Source organism: Lathamus discolor, chromosome 4 (genome assembly GCF_037157495.1).
Source record: "Lathamus discolor isolate bLatDis1 chromosome 4, bLatDis1.hap1, whole genome shotgun sequence".
NCBI classification, from domain to species: Eukaryota; Metazoa; Chordata; class Aves; order Psittaciformes; family Psittacidae; genus Lathamus; species Lathamus discolor.
Window position 1 is genome coordinate 67,057,926 of NC_088887.1, and position 22,308 is coordinate 67,080,233.

General features: G+C 41.5%; 1 protein-coding gene across 1 annotated transcript in view; it reads right to left on the reverse strand.

Moving 5' to 3' along the window:
* COL4A2 (collagen type IV alpha 2 chain) overlaps positions 1-22,308 on the reverse strand; it is a 152,892-nt gene that overhangs the window by 9,168 nt on the left and 121,416 nt on the right. Inside the window, exons 25-41 of the mRNA XM_065677936.1 lie at positions 21,092-21,293; positions 20,281-20,340; positions 19,111-19,173; positions 13,661-13,768; positions 12,852-13,073; positions 11,125-11,286; positions 10,372-10,542; positions 9,116-9,259; positions 7,773-7,898; positions 7,245-7,426; positions 5,773-5,836; positions 5,318-5,392; positions 4,737-4,844; positions 3,665-3,772; positions 2,310-2,381; positions 1,787-1,912; positions 1,528-1,644 (exon numbers count right to left, since the gene is read on the reverse strand). Coding sequence (XP_065534008.1) covers positions 1,528-1,644; positions 1,787-1,912; positions 2,310-2,381; positions 3,665-3,772; positions 4,737-4,844; positions 5,318-5,392; positions 5,773-5,836; positions 7,245-7,426; positions 7,773-7,898; positions 9,116-9,259; positions 10,372-10,542; positions 11,125-11,286; positions 12,852-13,073; positions 13,661-13,768; positions 19,111-19,173; positions 20,281-20,340; positions 21,092-21,293 — 2,110 coding nt within the window. The remainder of the gene's footprint in view (positions 1-1,527; positions 1,645-1,786; positions 1,913-2,309; positions 2,382-3,664; positions 3,773-4,736; positions 4,845-5,317; positions 5,393-5,772; positions 5,837-7,244; positions 7,427-7,772; positions 7,899-9,115; positions 9,260-10,371; positions 10,543-11,124; positions 11,287-12,851; positions 13,074-13,660; positions 13,769-19,110; positions 19,174-20,280; positions 20,341-21,091; positions 21,294-22,308) is intronic.

Below are 22,308 nucleotides of genomic sequence, written 5' to 3' on the forward strand. Positions count from 1 at the left end.
CTTGGGAATTATGAGAACAGCTTCTTTTTCTAGAATTACTTATTGCCTGAAGCTAAACCTGGCAGGTTTCTCTTCAGTTACCTCTGCTACCTAAGAAGACATTTGGACCTTGTTTCTGAAGAGAGAGGGGTTTACTAACTGTGGGTTTGAGTGGGGCATCACTCGTGCTGCCTGTTGAAGTTGGACCAAATTCAAGATGCAGGTGGCAAAATAAGTACGAGCCATGCCCCACCATTTTGGCTGGGAGATGGTTCCTGTTCCCACTCTCCTGACTGCGTCTACTTTTATTTTTAAATCCAATGACTGCCTGGGGAGTGGGAATCCTTATGAAGTGTTAGGCCAACTAACTTTTTTTTTCCATTTGGAAACCTAGATATTCTTTTGGGTTTCATCTGGTTTGCCTGTTGTAGATTTTTGCCAAGTTTACATAAAAAATTCAGTGCATCATATAAAGATGGTAGCGGGACATCTGCAGCTTCTGCTACAAGCTTTTCAGAGTGGCACTACAGTTTGAAATGAATGTGCAGTCCAGTGAGCTACAGGTATATCTGCCTCTATAGAGAGACACAGAGTGGCTCCTTCATATGTGTGAGAGAGGCAGGCTCATAGCATGGACTTGTAGAGAGAAAAGCTAATACTTCCTTAGTAGCTTAGTTTGCATGGGAATTTCACATAGGAAAGTTTTATAAATTATTAAAAAAAATAATTCCATAGACCTGCAAGTCTGCCACAGACCTCAGATTTTAAAGTATCAAATTAGCATAATCCTTAGGAAAGTTAAGAGAACTCTCGATGATTTCAACTTTTTGCATGAAAATCAAACCCTTTCATCAGGACAACCTGGAGGAACTGCCTTTTACTTTCAAGAGGTCCGTCTCTATTATCTTATACACCATTGAAGATAGGCTGAATGAAGATAGGCTGTATGAAGATAGGCTGAGAAAGTTGGGGCTGTTCATCCTGGAGAAGAGAAGGCTGCGTAGAGACCTCATAGCAGCCTTCCAGTATCTGAGGGAAGCATATAAGGATGCTGGGGAGGGACTCTTCATTAGGGACTGTAGTGACAGGACAAGGGGTAATGGGTTGAAACTTAAACAGGGGAAGTTTAGATTGGATATAAGGAAGAAATTCTTTCCTGTTAGGGTGGTGAGGCACTGGAATGGGCTGCCCAGGGAGGTTGTGAGTGCTCCATCCCTGGCAGTGTTCAAGGCCAGGTTGGAAGAAGCCTTGGGTGGCATCGTTTAGTGTGAGGTGTCCTTGCCCATGGCAGGGGTGTTGGAACTAGATGATCTTAAGGTCCTTTCCAACCCTTAACTATTCTATGATTCTATGATTCTATTAGTTCTGTCCAGCAATTATTCATGCACTCTAGTGTTGCATTTAATAGGGATATTTTACTGAATCAAGACAGAAATAACAATGAAACTGCTGTTGCAAACCCAGTACTTAATCTTCTATTGTTGTCTGAGTGCACGACCTTGTACATAGTCTTTTATTCTTGCCTGAGGGAAACAAGGCATGAATTACCTGGCACTCCGTCTAGCCCTGGGGAGCCTTTATCACCAGGATGTCCCGATATATTTGAAATCCCAGGAGGACCTGGAGGTCCTTCCTGCCCCGGAATGCCAAAGGGTCCTTGGACTCCTGAAAGGAAGAGAAGAAATAATCAGTACTACAAGGAAAATGCACAATTGCAATTATAAGGACTCACCTCAGACTTAATATGAAGAATAGGATTTTCAAAATGGAAAACACCTGCATAAATCCCATTCTCTGGAATACAAACCTGGAACACCTCTGTCTCCCTTCTGACCCGGAGGTCCTTGGCTGCCTTGCACTCTGCTTGGCTCTCCTGCTTCTCCTTTGTCACCTACTGCACCTGGGAAACCTGCAGAGCCGTAACCATCTGGACCTGTTGTGGAGTTGTTAAAAATTAAGAGGAAAGCTGAGATGTTTCTGTATGTAACAGTGTATAAGCATGCTAACATACATGTATAGAGCATGTGGATTTACTAAATACGTGAGTCTGTAATGGTTAGTTGAAAAATGGCTCATAATGGGCAAAAAAGGCCTTAAGGCTTTAAATCATAATTTTTTTCCTCTTATCAAGTTAAAGTTGAGTTCTAATCCATCTGTGTGGCAGCACGTAGGATATGAAGCTGTTTGCCAGAGCCCACAGTACTGAAGAAAATTCCACATTGGGCTATGGAATACAGTTAAGAAAGTCACATTGCAAAGATCTCACTCACCAAACTTGCAGCCAACACAGTGCTATGCCTATGAACAGGCAGAATAAGAGTCTGACTTACCTGGTGATCCTGGTAAGCCCTTAGTGCCTGGTAAACCATGCAGTCCACTGATTCCTCTTAAGCCAGGCGAGCCTGTTTTAAAATTGCATTCATGATTATCTTAATAGTTTCTATGAGTCTGTATATATTTCTAGGCAAAAATTTCAAATCCTTGGATAAATACTATTCTGTGTTAAAATCTTGTGCATTATGTGCAAATTAATTCATTACAATAAGCTTACTATGAAATACACCACACCATGGTTTTGTGATTAGCAAATTTCACTACTATCTAATATTATCCAAGTAATAAACAATATTATTACCATTTAAAATATCTTAGATCTGTCTAGTAGCATGTCATTAGTTCCATTCTTGTTGCCATGAGTTTTTTAATAACCATTTAGTTTTCCAAAATCCTCAAACCAAGACAATTATGGCATAATTTTAGGCCCTAAATGTGATTATAGTGAAGCTCTCTTCAGGAGAAATTCACTCTCTATAATTTAAAAAAAAAAAAAAAAAACCAAAACCCCAACAAACCCCTAACAAAATGTGTAACAGCTGCTGCTGCTGTTACTGGTAAAATTTATCCCATCTATTTGTATCTGTCAAAGTGTTAAGCATGATGTTAAAGCTAGACAGATACTTCTAATCAATGGCCAGAGCACTGGAGGACAATGCAACCTCACAATAAATAATTTCTCTCTTCACTGTCTATAAAGGCAGCCTTCATTACCGTATTAGCTTAGATTTGATGCAGATTCAGATAGATGAATCCTAGTAAAAGCATGGCAATTTCTGGCTATACTGTAGAAAAAAAAAATCTGCTTAATATATTAAGGAATTAGGTGGCAACCAATGAGATTCTGTATCCCGTGATTCAAGCAGCTTCATCTTAAACTATCACCTGTATTTTGACAGCAGAATTCTGTCTGAGCCATAAGTCATTTATTCTTAAAACCAGACAGTGGATCAGTTCACAGGTTTTTATGATGATGTAGGATAAGCATATTGTTTGCTATCTAATGTCCATTATAATATTCTAATACTGTATATTACTGCTTTTGCTGCATGTCAAATATTTGTTTTGTTTTCCCAGTTGCCATGAAAAATGAGTATGTTTCCTGAAAACTGCTTTCCTGGTTGAGGGAGGTCATGAGTCGTTAAAGTGAGCTCAGCAGACCTTCAGAAACCATAAATCAGAAAGCAGCCACGTGGGTCTTCACTAATGCACCTGGACTTTATGAGGAATAATGTTTACTAGAGGGAACTCTGCCACTCTGAACTGCAAAGAGCCCCCTTTCTTTTCCATCCCAAAGGAACTATAGCAAGTGCTCACATTAAAATGACTGAATAGTTGAAGCTGCAAATACCTGCTTGTCCTGGTAAGCCAGGCCAGCCGGGAGTTCCCTTTTCACCTTGAAATCCAGTCATCCCAGGGCTTCCTTGCTGTCCTGGGGGGCCAACCAGCCCTGGCAAACCTGTGTGACAATGATGTTATTGCTCATGAGTGTCCTTAAAGCCAGTCACCCAAAACATGGACTTGTGCTACCTTCATTCTCCCCGGTAGCAAAAATAAGGCTTTCGCTTCCTAATGTCATTGTATGATACTGCACCGCTCATCCAAGTGGAAGAGAACTAGAGTAAAGGTAGGAGAGGCAAGGTATAATGGAACAATTCATTACAAACTTCAGGTTTCTACAACCTTTCTGACAACCACAGAAATACAACGGGCTCCTCCTATTAAAATGATAACTTTCTTCTATTACCAGTTACGATGAGTAATTTAATGTATGTGCACCTCAGCTGCCTCTTCTGCCACATCTGTTTTGCCTTTCCAACTGGAAAGCTGTTCAGACAAGAACTGTTTCCCATTGAGGAACCTACTGAAACTGCTCCAGTCTTGGCTGGAGTTTCTAACCCCTCTAATTATATGAGAAATGTGAAGCAACTGTTCTGAAAGAGCATTTTCATGATCCTCTTGCAATAAGACATGTTCTTAACCCCTGAGTTTATGATCCAGCCAGAGCCAAATCTGACTTCAGTTCCCCCAGTATGCTTGTACAGTCAGCCAATGGGCCTGGCTCAAAGGCTCTGTAACTGGATCCTAGGGAGTATTACTTAATTTTTGACAGAAAAGAGTATTGAAAAGCCCTTGTCCTTGAAGTATTGAGACAGCATTAGAATACCTGAGTATGCCAGCAACAGAGTTCTTTGGACACAATTGCTGTAAAAAGTGAAACTGTATGAAGCAGAGGTAGGCTTTTGAAATTTCCTCTTAATAAGTTCTACTGTGAGTTCCACGTCCTTTTCACTGCTCTTTACCAACTTACAGAATGATCAACATATTAAAAAACATAATGATTTTATTTCAAGATAAAAGGTATTTTTTCTTTCTCCTCTTAAACATTTTCATTCTTCTAAGCTCTAAAAAGAATATCTTACCTTCCTGTCCCACAGTACCAGGGAGACCCTGCGTGCCCTTAAGGCCTTCAATGCCAGGGAAACCAGGATCGCCACCTTCACCTTTTTGTCCTGCGCTTCCTCTTGTGCCTGAAAAAGCATGAAGCCAGTATATTCTTTTAATAATTCTGTACAATCCTAAAAGCTAACAAGCATAATGTGAAATTGGCTACCTAGTAAGTCCTGATCTTGCCACATAAAGACGCTCTTCTAGTCAGGGTGCTTGCATAATCAGGGAGAATGAACAGCTGTCTACAGCATGCTGGCCAAACCATCATTAAATTTGTTTTGAAAAGTAATCCCCAAATTATGTGGAACATGACACTGATGTTCAAGTGTGCTGCATGTGCAGGGAAAATTTAATACATGACCTAACCAACCCAATCCAAAATTGACCTGGCTCTGCTATCCTATCTTCCATAATTACTTCCTCTTCAGGAGCTTTCATAAGAGCACAGGTTCAATAGGCACCAAAAGCTTATGGTAAACTCCACCTCCCTCCCTCTGTATGAAATTTTCAGTACGAAAAAGTAATATATGCAGAGGAACTGTGAAATTAATACCTGTTAAGCCTGGCACACCAACTTCCCCTTTAAGGCCTGGCATTCCTGGTAAGTTTATAGTATCTCCCCGCTCACCTATTTCAAGCAAAAAAGAACACGAGTGTAATGCTTTAATGTAAACAGCATTTCCTGTTGTTTTGAATGAATTGCAACCTCTGAGGCAAAATTCAGTAATTATTATCTTTCTAGAATAAAAGAGGAGTAAGTTAAAGGTGAAAAAACATAAAGTCTCTAGAACAACCACCCTCCCCACTGTGGATGGCTTCATCCATGAACAGTACACGCATGAAATTAACAGTATTAAACTTTTCACAGCCTCCCACATCTACAATACCATTCTGTAAGACTGTATGAAGGCTCTTTAACACTGAAGACCCCCTAAGACTCTTCAGAACTTAATGAGCATTTGATGAGCAATGAATACAAAGAGGGCTCAGATAAGAGAACTAACTCACCTATTTCACCATGTGAGCCAGGAGTACCAAAATGGCCTGAAATTCCTGGCATACCCTTTTCTCCCTGTCACGCAATTGAGAACAGGTATCAGTTAGTGAAGATGAGGATATATTCAACTTTCTAGGCAGCACAGTTTGGAAATATTGAAAAAAGGTTATCAAATTCACCATTTTTGAGTTTCTGAAGTCCTTCATAGAGAGTAATTTGGCTGAAGTCAGTTTAACCGAACCAGTACAAAACCAATGGACAATATATTTGCAAAGCCTTAAGTCTGAAATTGAGAACATCCCTATTGCACATACATGGTAGTGAGTCCTTGTGCTGGTTTTGGCTGGGATAGAGTTAATTTTCTCCACAGTAGCTGGTATGGCTTTAGATTTGTGCTGGAAACCGTGTTGGTAACAGAGAGATGTTTGAGTTACTGATGAGCAGTGCTTATGCAGAGTCAAGGCCTTTTCTGCCTCTCAGTGCACCAGCAAGCAGGCTGGGGGTGCACAAGAGGCTGGGGGGTACACAGCCAGGACAGCTGACCCCAACTGACCAGAGGGGTATCCCAGACTATATGGCATCATGCTCAGCATGTAAAGCTGGGGGAAGGTTGGGCAGGGGCCACTGCTGGGCATCAGTTGGCTGGTGGTAAGCATTTGCATCACTTATATTTCTTGAGTTTTATTACTTTCTCATTGTTATTTTCCTTTTCATAACTATTACTATAATAATTATTATATTTCAATCATTAATCTCTTCTTAAACCCATGAGTTTTCTCACTTCTACCCTTCCAATGCTCTTCCCTCATTCTGCTTTGGGGGAAGTGAGTGAGCAGCTCTGCGGTGCTTAGTTGCCAGGTGGGGTATACCACAACAGTCCTGCAGACCTTGGTTAGGAAGAAGTCCTGCTGAAATCTAAGGGTAATGCTACCTGAGAAAGGAACATAGGTTTTGGCTCTCTTAAATAAATGAAGTGTGTGAGTCTACTGTCAGGTGTTTTGGAAGAGTCTATTTCTTCCATTGTAACTTAGTTTGCATCCAAAGTGACCCACAGTGAATTATCCTCTAGGAGCTGAGATTCTTAGACTCTTTTACTGTTAGATGAGTGACAGTGAATTATTTTTGGCAGTGGTACCATAAGTCCCAGGAGAAAGGGAAGAGCAAACTCAGCATTGAGAAAAATTTTACCAACAGCTACAGCAACAGCTAGGTCTGCAGGGACCTAGAAGGAACTGTGTAGGTCCTCACTGGCAAAAAGCTGGCAGCTAAAATATGGATGTCTCCCAATGGGAAGATAAAGGACTCTGCTTGATGAACACTGGAGGGATCAAGCAAAAATATTTGGCCTATTTATTAAATTTTTATTGCATTTTTATCTTTTCACTGTAGCTGTTCAGCACCATGTCAAGGGGTGAAAGCACTCCCTAGAGAAGCTGCATGCCAGCACAAGGACACCTTTATTTCCTCACGGGCATGAACTTACCCTGATTCCTGTGGTGCCAGGGAAGCCTCTGATGCCAGGAGAGCCAGATGGACCTGGATACCCTTTCAGACCTGTCAGCCCTTTCGCACCAATGTCTCCTTTCACACCAGCCACATAGCTGGGATGCCCAGGGGACCCTGGAGTTCCTGTCTTTCCGGGAACACCTGGCATTCCTTTGCTACCTGCAGGCAAAGAAGAAGAAAAATAGAAAAGACATAAACTATTAAAACTGAGGAAGGCTAAGATGCAGTCGCTTGTAAGAAGCTTTCAAAACATGTCACCATAATGTGTTAGTACCAAAAGGAGGGACACACGCACACAACATAACCCCACAAAGCTTTCCTTGGCTCTAAATGCAGTAAAACGCAGCCAGGAGCTCAGCTTCTGCTGTCAGAGACTTTGCTGGGAGGGGCTGCAGCACAGTGGAACGATGAGTGGGGAATATTTAATATGGTAACTGAGAAAAGACACCAATCAATAATCCTGAATGTGCTTGGGTTTTTTTTTTTTTTTGCTGTGACCACTGACCTTTTAAACCAAAGAATCCCTTCGTGCCCCTTTCTCCAACATCTCCTTTTTCACCTTTAACTTCCATCATCATGCTAGGCTTGAGCTTTGGGGGTTCTCCTGGGGGTCCTTGATCCCCACGGTCACCTAAAGGGTAAAAAACCAACCACATAACAAAAAGTTAGTCAGTGGCACTGTGGTGGAAAAAGTGAGCAGAAGAATAAATTTAGCAAAAAGGGTTTAATAGATAATCTTGCACAAACTAAGGAAAATCCATGTTGCATTGACCTGTCTCAGTACAACATGGCATCAGCACAGTCAAGCATTAAAAACCCCACAAAAACAGTTGCAGTCCTGGGAAGCTGGACCCAAACTCCTTTGTGACAGATAATTTACCTCTCAGCAGTTCAGTTAGGTATCATGCGTTTATAAGAAACCAAAAAGCACACTGGAGAATGCACAGAAAAGTAGGTTAGTTCCAGTGAAAGGGAAACTCTCAGCCAAAATGCCTTGGGCAAAAGAAAGTGTTTGGATTTGTTACCAGTTATTTTGTTCCTTTTCTTGATTTGAAGGTTACTGGTGACAACAGTAAATAATATACTGAATAAAGGACCCAAAGAGACTGACTGCATGATTGTCTTTAGTTCTTTGTGGGCTGCAGAGACAGGCCATCCACCCAGACTTGTCTCCTATGATCATACACCATCTTATAGTTCTATAAGTTCACTAGGAAGTATATTTAAACTTCTCTTCACAGGGGCTGTTTTCACATTTGCCGTTTGCTGATACCTCCCCTGAATTACTGGGAGCATTGTTTTGCAATGTTTAAATTGCAGACTAGATTTTCTTAAGTACCTATCTCAGGGTCCCTAGAAAGAACATTTTGGTGTGGTAAAGTGCACAAAGAAAAGAGGACTCAGTTACACTTTTCATTTCACTGATGATGATATCAGCTGAAACTTTACTGAATTTTAACTACTTAATTGCTTGTTCTTCTGAGTACTTAAGTACCTTTGCAGTGCAACTGGAGAAAATCTGAATCTTTTTCCCCCAGACACCTTACTCTTCCTGAGAAAAGGCTCTGTTAAGCTCTGCATATGCCCAGAGGTGCCACTATTTGAACTCAGCGGAATAATGAGATGTCTGTCTCCAACCTTAAACGTGTAAAGATTCACAGAGAAGTAACCTTTCCCTGAGCCTAAAACTCGGGCCTCTCAGCCAGAGGCCCATGTGTGAAATAGGTGGAGGAATGTCTGAGCTAAATTTACCATGTGAAAAATGTGTCTTCGTTGTCTTTGTGTCCTTGTAAAATTGTTCTCCAGATGTGAAAAGCAAACACACTGGTACCACCCATAAGCAAATACCTTTAAAACCACGTGCTCCTTGTGAGCCTTTATCGCCCTGAGCCCCCAGTGGGCCAAATTCTCCTTTGATTCCCTTGATGCCTGGTCTTCCTTTTAGGCCTGTCATTCCTTTGAAACCATCAATGCCAGGTGAACCTCTTGCACCTTTAAAGAAAGATAGGGAAGAGAACAGTTACTGCACTCAGATGTCTGTAAACTAAGCATCACATGACTACAGTGGTGTTAAAACTGTGCAGCAGTATCTATTTTTGGATGCCTTGATGTCTAGGTCAATCTGCAGCTCTGGGTCAGGCACCCAAGGTAGAGAGGAGCAGGGGCACATTGAACTGCTGCAACTGGCCAGGAGGAGATGTTGTAGAGATGACCAGAACTTAGTGTCTTCTGAAAGTTCAACCCCTCTCCTACGTGTAAGCTAGAGAAAGGTACCTAGTTCCATACAAGGTTTCTAAGTCAGCCTGTTCTTCTACATGTAGAGACACAAATCTTGGGTTTAGGACTGGCTGGCCCTTTCTCACTACAAAATCCCACACTTCTTTTCTCCAAACAAGAGGATGCTGTTTTACACAGGGCATGCTAACATATAGATCTTAATTCCTCCCGAATGAGAGGTGATCAGTACTCCAGAGTTGTATTAGGAAAAAAACCTTATCTTTCCAACTGGTGAAATTTTAACATGCATTTATAGGCATGTCCCACTCCTTTCCTTGCCTTTGACTGGGCTTCACATGGAGTTCAATACTGTTGAAAATCCCTGTAGTCCCTGTGAAATGTAGACAACATGCACTATAGATAGCATTTCTGGGACTGGCAGGTGAAAATCTCACCTCGATACATAAGATTAGTATCCTGGTAAAAGTCAACATCGAGGTCTTGTGTCTGGCGTTGCTCAGTATAAAACAGCCAGCTTTAAAAAAATTCAAAGCAAAGGTTTGGGTAAAATCTCTAATTTCATTGACAGCCAGAGGGACTGGGACAAGAGAAAGACTTCTGAACAGACAACTGAGTAAATACTGTGTAATTTTTAAAAGGAGAAGTAAAACAGCCACTTCCCTTCTGAGTAGGGCTGCATGTCAGAAGCTAGCATTTTGCCAAGCACAACACAGGGGATAACAGTGATTTTGGAATATATTAGGCACATGATCCTAATTCTTCCATTTTAAACAGAGGTAGCCCAGCAGAGAAGGTGTCTTTTTCATCTCAGCACAGAACCGGTTTAGGCAACACTACTTTTTTCAAAGCGGCTGTGCAGTGCTCACCTTTGTCTCCTGGAAAACCATCCATTCCGCTTATGCCAGGGGGACCAGTCACACCAGGCACACCTTGTAATCCTGGATAACCTGTTTCGCCTTTGTCACCAGACAGACCTTTCATGCCCACAGGGCCAGGAAAGCCTTGCTCACCATCTTCTCCCCTAGCACCAGGTGGACCTGCCATGTGAACATGCAAATGGGGAGATTAAAAAGTGTTTGGACATACATGATGATTTTGATACAAGGTAGCTCAAGGGGGAGAAAACTGCTGTCCTACCAGCTTTGTGTTGAGGATAGAACATTAGTACTTTTTTCAGAACTGCAGATATGATTATAAAGACAAAGCAGCTCCTCAATGCAAACCACACTTGCTACCAGCTTGGTCCTGTACCCACTCCCAATAGGACCTTTCCCTCCTTTTCAGGAATTAAGCATTTCTTCCATAACTACTCCCTCATTTAGTAGCTCCATTCTCCCAGTCTGCCACCAGCAAGCTCTGACCTGGCTTGGTAGGTGGCTGTACAACTAAAAGCAGCAGCTCTGCCAGCGAGGATCATCATCACCCCTACTTTCCACCTCTGATACCAGTACAATTTGCAGACACACTGTCTACATTATTACTGTCATTTCTCTGGCTGGGAATAAAAGAATAGCATGTGCCACAATCCCAAGCTTAACTTTCTGCTGTGGAAACCATACAGTTGTCCTGCCACAGAGAACTGGCAGGAGGAGGGACACCGGACAGCAATACTTCCTCACCAATAGGTCCTTGAGAACCAGGCCCACCATCTGGCCCAGGGTTTCCTGGTGGCCCTGGGAATCCGCGTGTTCCCGGAGTTCCTGGCAATCCCATCAAACCAGGGAGACCTTGTGGCCCTGGGTCTCCTTTGGGTCCTGGCAAACCTGGGACACCATCTGCTCCTAAAATACCATAATCATGCATTAGAGAGCATAAATATCTAGAGAGATTATTATCACCACTTCTGTGTATGCACTTGTCTTTCAGGGTATGTTTTTCCTCTGAAAATTCAGTGAGAGCAGGAAAAGCAAATTAAAAGACTACTCATTAGTTTTAAAATAATTCACATTACCAATACTGATCTCACTATTTTTATTGGAAAGGTTGACTTGCTCTTTCAGAAGAATGGAAACAATTTGGCACTGGGTGGATATAGATGGGGCAGGTCTCTTCCACTTTTAACCCCAGTAATTCTGTAATTCCTGATCTCTCTCTTTATCACATATATCTTTGTAAGAATCAAATCAAGCAGCTGACTGAACCACTGAAATAATGTTCTGTATCTTTTCTAAAATGTGATAGGCAGAAATCAGAATATTTAAGGCAGATAGGTTCTGGTTTGGGGTTATTCAGAAATCTTCAAGTAAGGTCATTACAAGGCATTGTTACAAGATTCCTACAAATTCTTATGTAAAAAGGCCTTGACATGACTTAGTGCACTTGGTGAAAATTTACACCTCTACAAGGTAAGAGCAAAGAGGGTGTCCAAGATTTAAAAGCTAATTCGTGCTTTGTATTCAGGTTGGAAAAGCAGAAGCATAGAAGAGCTCAAGAGTACATGGCACTTAACATCCAGGCTGAGTGGATCTGCTTCTCTTTATTCAGGTTTTACATCAGTGTGGGTCCATTGCCTTGACTATAGTTAAGTGTGTTTTTATAACTAAGGTCACATAAGGTGAGTTTTCTCAACAACAGAATACAGGCTTTACCTCTTTGTTCTGAGGGGCCAGTAGTATAACTGGCATAGATGATATAAAGGAAGCACTAGCCACTTCATGTAAAACTAAAAACCCACATCATATACAAAAAATTCACATGCTTTTCTTTTGGAGTCATTCTTTCAGAACTGTAAGATAAATCAAGAAGAGACAAACTACTAATGCTTTTTCTTTTATCCATGCTTACTTTTTGTTACTGCTGGAAACTTAGTTCTACAGAAATGCTTAGGAAGAAGGTACAAAGTCACACAATTTTCTTTCCCTTTCAATTCATGTTTTACCTTGAGTTTCTTCCCCTTTTCAGAGTTATGTTTTCTGCCTTTTTTCAAACTTGCCAAGCGCCACAGAGCTGTCTTCATCTTTTTTTCACTCTGTGGCTCTACTGAAGGTAAAACCAGTTCTCTTCACTGCAAACAACTTATTTAAGATGACGCTCTTCTTTTCTTTGTATTGAAAATCATAAGAAAAGTCTCCCATACAGGCTTCTATGATAGACCTCATTGCTTTGAGCTAGTCACACAATTACTACTCTTTCCCACTCCCACAACAGGGCAGGGGGATAATCAGCATATTGGTAACACTTGATGGTGAAGTGATGGGAGATCATCAGGCACTGGGATTTGATACTGGGGTCATCAGTACCTCCAACACATCCTCAGGCAGTCCCTTACTACTCTCACATTCCTATAATTTGCCTACATTTATATCATACTCTTACTTAAACATTTCTTTATTTGAAGTAGTTTTACCTCTAACTCCTGGTACTCCTTGATCTCCTGGCAAGCCTTTCAACCCTGGGAAACCAGGAAGCCCAACATCCCCTCGGGAACCTGCTGCTGCACCTAAAGCGTCGCCAGGTAACCCCTTCAGTCCTGTGGCTCCCGGAGCACCAGATTTTCCTGTGAGGCCTGGGTGTCCCTGCAGTCCAGGTAGACCGTTCGGGCCCCTGTCTCCCCTGGGCCCAGTAAAACCTACAAATAAAACCAGGAGTAGGCATCACAGGGTTCACCATAAATGTTGGCATTCAAATCCTAGATGCACCATTACAACACTTTTTCTATTACTGTAATTTCCCCTAGTTCTTAGCAGAAACATGCAGAATCAAAGTGTTTATATATACACACACTTGCTTTTAAAATACGTAGCATTTATAAGAACATTTGACCAAATGTGGAAATTGGCAGTTATATAGAAATAGAAATACTAGTGTTTTCCTACTTTCTGAATCATCGTTCTGAGTATATTCCATTTGGAATCTGAAATATCTTGTTACTGAATTTATTTCTATGTGAATTTCATGGACTTTTACTGACATTCACAATTTTGCACTATAAAGCAGATTTTAAAAGGTTGGTGTCTGTGTTCTTACTTTTCATCATTACAGAAGTTGCAGGAAATCCTTTTGGATTTGAAAAATAGCAGTTTTGTATAACAGTTTATTGTTTTAACATGGAAGGGAAGATAAATGAAAATGTATCTGAAACCAAGTTTCTGTGTTCCAGTAACTGTAGTGAAGAGGTCAAAAGTATATAAAGAATGACAAGCTATTTCAAGATACCTGGAGGACCTGGTAAACCTTCCCGACCTGGATCACCTCGTGTACCATTTAGCCCTGGGAATCCCATTGGACCTGGATCACCTGGGAATCCTCTTGCACCTTTTGCACCTAAATTATATGAAAGAAAGTAAGAAATTGTGTTCTGAAAAAAACAAACCAGAAATGTGCATATAATATAAGAAAAGGTAGTGGTAAATGTCACCATGATGTGTTTCTGGATGCAAAGATGAAACTTTTTTTAATTTAGTGGGACTATACCATAGCTCTTGAGCAGTATTCAAGATCCCAAGACATGGCCAAAAATCTAGGCTGAGTGCTCTTACAAACATGGATTAACCTGACTGAAAGGCTAATGATATGGAGACTACCAGATGAAAATGATGAGGCTCACAGACTTTTAATATTTTGTAAATTAAGGCTTTTATCTTGAAGTCAAAAGGCAATGTCAAAGAAGAATGCTCAACGGAAACAGGAGCAGATGAGATGCTGTAGGATGAACAAATTTTTCCTTTCCTGGCTAAACTGATCACAGAACAAGAGCAGAATGGTTTAGATAACCACAAAATAGAAATGTAAGGCTAAAGGTTGGATCTAATCATCCTGGAAACAGAATACAAATTAACTACTCTACTTACTATATTTATGACAGTACAGATGTATAGTTTCAGCATTAAAGCAGGGCTGTGCCCTGAAAAGGTGTTTCTCTGGCACTGAACTCATGTTCATACCGAGTTACCTCCTGACAAGTAAAATCAGACCTCACTTCCTTGTACTGTAGTATTTGACATTTGGGTAAGGACAAATATTACTGTTTCTCAACATCTGAACACCTGCAAGCATTGCAAAAGATTCTTAAGTTTGTAAAATTATACATATTTATTTTTTTGCACTAGTTTTACTACATGAGTCTCATTAATTCATTGTATTCCAAGATCAAGATTATTTGGTAAAGCTCTTTCTTTGAAAATAATTCCTGTGGAATGCTTTGTTTCCCTACCCTCCTGAGCTCCTCAAACTCTTTAAGTTCTCAGCTCAGGCTTGAAGGTCAACAACATGCTTTAACATTTTAAGTGCTGTTGCTTAGCATCACCATGAATTACAACTCATTTCTTTATTACACTGAAAGCAAATTTCTCTCCATCTCTGAGAAACCAAAGAAAACATCACTTGAATTTTGATACATTTTTCCACTTCAGTTTTCTGAATTTCCTTATTTAACTATAATTTTTGCAGTTTTAGCTGTTATTTGTGGAGGGGAGAAGAAAACCTTTAAAAAGACCGCAATTAAGGTGCACATAAACAGCCAATGCAGCATGAATAGCATTTTCCCACTGCCATACAGGACTATTGTTCTCTCCCTTATATGAACAATAACTTCCCAGAAAGCAATTAAAAAGAAAAATCCTAGGCTTTCAGGTCTCAGTGAAAAATTCTAATATGCCTCTTAATGAAATAGCATCTTAGTCCATGTGTAATAACTGACTTCATTCATTCTATTCAGTATTGCACTAATTAAAAAGCCATTCTAGAAAAAAAAAAAGGCAGCAGATAGAGAATGCAGCTACTGCTTACTGCATATTTCAGTAGCTCATTATGCAATGTTAGCTGCTGTTAACATGTTATGCCAAACAGTAGTAGGAAAAAGTTTTTATTTTAGACCAGTGTTTAGTTTGCAAGCTCTTTAGCTGTACGTTTGAGACAGAAAACTTAAAACATTTTTTTCCACAGCGGTCATGTAGGTCTTGAGACTACCGAATAATAAGGATGTAAATTAGGGTGGGCTGTCTATGTTGCCAGGAATTTTAAAGGAGCACAAGGACATGAGGGTGTGAGACTATAAAGATGACTCTTTGCTTGATATACTGGGTGCCACCAGGACCCAGTACACTGAGAGACTTGACTGTCTATAGCAGAGCTCCATCCTGGCTGAAAAGAAGGCAGGAAATCTTGTGGATAAAACCACATCATTCTAAGGAGACAATGAAAATAGTGTAAAAGAGGTGTTGGTGCTTTTGAGTCACTCCAGAGAATGTGGGTAGGAATAATGACCCAGGAAACTAGATTGACACATATATGGCAACGAGAAGCTGTGAAAAGTTGTAAAATGTCTCCTGTTTCTCCTGGGTTTCCAGCTTCGGGACTCTCTCAGGCTGAAAGGTGGTTGGTTATAAACACAGTTCTGCCCTGGGCTCAGCAAGGGACCTTTTCCAGCTTTTGGAGGGAAGGGAGGAAAAACAAATCTTAAAATTACTAGAACATAAAAGCTTACAAAGACAGACAGAGATTTGTTAAAGAGCTAACCAAAAGTACAAAATATAGACCACATGAAAACAGTGTCACTTGTTTTACAACAGTCTTACAGCTAGGAGTTATATCTGACTGTATTCATTGAAATAAAAAACATATGAATGAAATAATAAACAAATCATCAAAGTAAAAAAAAAAAAAAAGAAAAAAATTACAAAGATGGCAAAGAAAACAACCTTCAGAAGCATTGATCTAACAACAAAGTAAGGCATTAATCATAGAATAGTTAGGGTCGGAAAGGACCTTGAGGTCATCTAGTTCCAACCCCCTTCCATGGGAAGGGCTACCTCACACTAAACCATGTCACCCAAGGCTCTGTCCAACCTGGCCTTGAACACTGCCAGGGATGGAGCATTCACAACCTCCCTGGGCAACCCATTCCAGTGCCTCGCCACCCTAACAGGAAAGAATTTCTTCCTTATATCCAACCTGTTACCCCTTGTCCTGTCACTACAGTCCCTAATGAACAGTCCATCCCCAGCATCCCTATAGGCCCCCTTCCGATACCAGAAGGCTGCTATGAGGTCTCCACGCAGCCTTCTCTTCTCCAGGCTGAACAGACCCAACTTTCTGAGCCTATCTTCATGTGGGAGGTGCTCCAGTCCCCTGATCATCCTCGTGACCCTCCTCTGGACTTGTTCCAACAGTTCCATGTCCTTTTTATGTTGAGGACACCAGAACTGCACACAATACTCCAGGTGAGGTCTCACAAGAGCAGAGTAGAGGGGCAGGATCACCTCCTTCGACCTGCTGGTCACGCTCCTTTTGGTGCAGCCCAGGATACGGTTGGCTTTCTGGGCTGCAAGCGCACACTGCAGCCGGCTCATGTTCATTTTCTCATTGACCAACACCCCCAGGTCCTTCTCCACAGGGCTGCTCTGAATCTCATCTTTGCCCAGTCTGTAGCTGTGCCTGGGATTGCCCCTGTGTGGGTGTAGGACCTTGCACTTGTCATGCTTAACTTCATAAGGTTGGCATCAGCCAACCTCACAAACGTGTCAAGGTCCCTCTGGATGGCATTCTTTCCCTCCAGCATATCAACCGAACCGCACAGCTTAGTGTCATTGGCAAACTTGCTGAGGGCGCACTCAATCCCACTGTCCATGTCACTGACAAAGATGTTGAACAAGACTGGTCCCAACACCAGTTCCTGAGGGACACCGCTTGTTACTGGTCTCCACCCAGACATTGAGCCATTGACCACAACTCTTTCTGTGCGGCCATCCAGCCAGTTCTTTATCCACCGAGTGGTCCATCTATCAAATTGATGTCTCTCCAATTTAGAGACAAGGATGTCGTGTGGGACAGTGTCAAATGCTTTGCACAAGTCCAGGTAGATGACATCAACTGCTCTACCCCTGTCCATCAGTTCCATAGCCCCATCACAGAAGGCCACCAAATTGGTCAGGCAGGATTTCCCCTTGGTGAAGCCATGTTGGCTGTCACCAAGCACCTTGTTGTTTTTCATGTGCCTTAGCATGCCTTCCAGGAGAATCTACTCCAAGATTTTGCCAGGCACAGAGATGAGACTGACTGGTCTGTAATTTCCTGGGTCATCCATTTTCCTCTTCTTGAAATTGGGGGTTTTATTTCCCTTTTTCCAGTCATCGGGAAATTCACCTGACTGCCATGATTTTTCAAATATGATGGCCAGTGGCTTAGCAACTTCATTTGCCAGCTCCTTCAGGACCCGCAGATGGATTTCATCAGGTCCCATGGACTTGTGTAGGTTCGGGTTCTTCAGATGGTCTTGAACCAAATCCTCTCCTACAGTGGGCGTAGGGTCTTCATTCTCACAGTTCCTGTGTCTGCCTTCCAAGACTTGGGTGGTGCAGTCAGAGCCTTTGCCAGTGAAGACCAAGGCAAAGAAGTCATTCAGAACCTCAGCCTTCTCCAAATCCTGGGTAGCCAGTTCTCCTGATAGCTTACGGAGGTGGCCTACATGTCCCTAGTCTGTTTTTTATTAGCTATGCACCTATAGAATCACTTCCTGTTATCCTTAACATTAAAGACTAAGGAAACATAGGTTAGAGATACACATAATCTTTCAACAGAGATCAAATGTTCCCTTTTAAAATCCATTAGTCTGTGATAAATGGATCCATCAATCCATGCATGCCGTAATAAACCTTATGCTGGAAAAAAACCCCAAACACTTGACATTAAGATTTATAGCCCATATCTCTGACATTGGCTAAAGCATGGAGGCACAAGAATAGCTGCATCAAGAATTTTACATTCACCAAGCTCTGAAAGACCCAGTTATAGTTTCTGTCAGTACCTTTACCAGCTGGTCATGAGAAGGATTTACTGCAAACCAGCTTTATTGCTTTGGCTGGGAGTACATAAGCTTATAGGAACATAAGCTTACAGGAACTACCAGTGAAGGTTCCCTCTTCAAGGTCAATAGTTATGACTAATCAGCATCCTTGTCTGTGTTTCTCTCAATTCCATCTCACACAGTCCTTCAGACCCTGTCCCCTGCACCATTTCCTCTTCCTTTTGGAAAGAAGTGTGGAATCCTTAGTGCTGGGGAGGTCCAGGATTGCCAGATGGTCCCTCTGGGCTAGGGTAGATCAGCTCTGCAAGGAAGGTGTGCGTGGCTACAGACAGTGCAACTGCATTGCTTCAGACAACCTGGCCCATTACACTGACCTGGATTAAAGATTTCAGGCTCACACTTGCTGAAGGTGCTCTGTATATCACAAGAGGAGGAATATTAAGAAGGATCTGCCACAGCTCTCCACTACAACCTTTTATCAACCTGCTCCCAAGGGACAGGAATTTCCGTGTGAGATGTCCAGTCAGCTGTGGGAGACCTCAGTATACTTTCTACCTATAAGCCTGTAGACCCCTTCTGTACACTTTCACTTACTTGCAGTGGAGGACAGCAAATGGGCTGTCCTTTCTTTCTTAATTTGCTAATGGCTGACACTCATTAGCAAAGGCAGAATTAGCTCAGGAACAGTGCAGCCACCTGGGCTTCACACTGCTTTGGTCTCTCTGCTGGCTTTAAGTTAACGTTGTCCTCCCTTGTAATTTCTAAAACTCAATGCCTCCTAAGGTTCAACTTAAATTGATCTAGCAAGATCTTCCTCAAAACACAGTACATGTGCAAAAGAAAGGTGAAGGCAAAATGTTACCTGTGGCTCCTGGCAGTCCTGGATTGCCTCGGGATCCCTGTGGTGGCCTCACACAGCCTGCGCCTGCAAGCAAAGAGGGCTGGTTAGTCACACTGTATGTGCTCATATGTTGCCACTCATCAACTCTGTGCCTGCAGCTGAGACAACATCATTAAAGCAGGTGAATGAAATTAACAGGCAAAACCCTAATATTAAAAAAAAAAATATATTCTTCATTAAAAAAAAAAAAAATTGGTCATGGGTGGCATTTTCAGGAGAGCACTCAAGTTGCTCTTCTGCCTATTTCCCAGGGGCTATGGTGGCTTACTCCAGTTAGACTGGTGTGGGAAGGGTAGTCAAACCTCATAGAATCATAGAATCATAGAATGGTTAGGGTTGGAAAGGACCTCAAGATCATCTAGTTCCAACCCCCCTGCCATGGACAGGGACACCTCTCACTAAACCATCCAACACAAGGCTTCATCCAACCTGGCCTTGAACACTGCCAGGGATGGAGCACTCACAACCTCCCTGGGCAACCGATTCCAGTGTCTCACCACCCTAACAGGAAAGAATTTCCTCCTTATATCCAATCTAAACTTCCCCTGTTTAAGTTTTAACCCATTACCCCTTGTCCTGTCACTACAGTCCCTGACAAAGAGTCCCTCCCCAGCATCCCTATAGGCCCCCTTCAGGTACTGGAAGGCTGCTATGAGGTCTTTCAGAATAAGAGAGAAACTTTGTTTCCCTGTGGGCAATTTAGACTTCTGAAGCTATCAGATAAATTTTGGTACAAATGAAGGGTTTTTTTCTTTATATGTCAAGTTGTACTGAAAACCTTCACTCAAAGTTCTTTAAAAAAAAGTTGTTTAAATTTTCTTGGGCATCTAATTTCTGGGACTGTTGTTATAGAGTGCATGGCAACCATTATTTTGTCACAATAAACACTCAGGAGCAATGAAATAAAGAATTTCTGAATTGCAGAGCTAAAACTGCAATACTTTTAGAATATGTTCAATTTAATTAAATTTCTTTAAAGCTATGGACAGTATGTGCATGGTTATTTGTGACCTGAAGTTCAAATACTTTACAAATAAGAACATCCAAAATAATCACCAGAAAGAATCAAGCCATAAGAGCAGCATAAGACTAAATTTTAAAATATAATCAAGCAATTTGTACGTACAGTACCTGACCATATTGGCTCGGTTCCATCTCCTCTAGAAAAGTCTTCAGTGACCTGCCCACAGTCTATGAGCAAAGAATGTAAAAGGCAGTTATTATTTAAAAGAGAAACATTGTAAAGTGCTCTCAATTCCAACCAAAATGTTTATTAGAACATCAGATAATGTATTCACTTACATATTATGCATACATACAACACAAACTATTTGTTATAACATACTGGAACTCTCTATCCATGTACTAATTCAATTCAGGCCTGAAACCTAACCCTGTCAGAGTCAGGAGGCTACATGTCTCATGCACTGTGTAGGGTTGGCAGGTGACTGCCTTAGCCTGAATATTTTGCCAGGCGTTTCAAAATTGAGCAATAAAACCATGAGCCTGAGCTCTTGTGAATGTACCCCTGGCGTTCCTATGCTGGAAGCTGCAGAGATACTATCAAGAGCTCTGAAGGATGGAGATATGATTTCCTCTGGTCAGTTAAAAGATTATGTTGGATGGGGAAGACCAAAGAAAACCACCTGTGAGTACTAGCAGGATATTGCTCCATTGCCACCAACTGCTTGAAACCTGAAAGATGTTACTTGCTGGCACTAACGCATTCATAGTATTTCAATACCTGACATGAAACTGCTGGGACTTTTGAAGTATTTCCTTCTTTAATATTTCTGGACAACTAATACAAGCAATCCCTTTTTACCCACATAACCCCCACCAAATGCTACCTTTTCAACAGTGTGCTATACAGATGCTTCACACAGTTCAGTAATGATCTCCCATGGCTCTGATGTAAAACACTGCGATTGATGTCTCTTACCTAGTTGGCCAGGCTCTCCTGGCAGACCAGGCAGACCTGGAGGTCCTGGGCTTCCATCTTGTCCATGGTCACCTGGAGGACCCCGGTACCCTTTTGGACCAGGAAATCCTTCACCTGGCAGGCCTGCTTCTCCTGGAAAGCCCTTTGGGCCTAATTCACCTGGATAACCAGGATCACCGGGGAAACCTCTGACAGCATCACCCTGAGGGAAGTGAATGGATGTGGTCACTCCTGACTTTGCTGAGAAACAAAAAAACCTCAAACAGTTGAACCACACTCGTGAATAACATCTTATAAGCAGTAACTCCTCAGATGTTGCATCCCAGCTCTTTAAATCAACACTGCAACTGAAATATTTTTTAATAATCTGATTTTAATTTAGACCCCATGTCAGAAAAGGCATGAGAGAAGCACTCTTAGAGGAACCATTCCCCTAAAAATGTTGGCCCATGAATGGCACTTGGGCAATACGAATTAATCAGTGCTGTGGAGAGGCTTACTGCCCTTTCCAAAAAGCTGCAAGTGGATTTTGGGGAATCCACATGCATCGCTAGATTTGTTCTGGTGTGGCATTTACTTCTGAGATCTTGAGAAAAGCTGATATAAAATTGTGCCCAAATGGGGGCATATTTTTAATTTGTCTGATCCTTTACTGATATTTCTACACTACTGAATCTAACAAACATCACTAGAAGATGTTTCAGTCCTCAAAGTAATATAAAATACCCTCTTTAGTGGTAGTAAAAAGCATTGTAGTCCAGATTGGATGATATGGCTTATCTTCAAATAATGCATAAGAGCAGTTAGCTAGGTGAGGTGCTACCAAGCATATATATGATGAGACAACCTACATTTTGAGACCGTAAAATTGTAGTAAATTTTGCTTTTCTTTAACTCAGTTGTAACAAAACTACTGAAGTTCAGTCACACAGAATCTCTCTTAGACAATGCTAGAAGGAGTCACTAATGAACCACTATTTATCACAAATAACAAGCTGGCCTAAATGGGTCATACACTACTACGTAGTTGGTCAAATAAAATGGAAATAAAAGTGAAAGATTGTTCTAAAAACCCTGAGAGTAAACCTGATCTTGAATATATCAATAACCAGCAAAGCCAGTCTAGATGTGCATCATTATCTGTGAGAGAAGGATAGCCTGGTGCTCGTAATCACTCAGAATTAAATGCATTTGTAATTGAGTGTGGTGGAAATGGT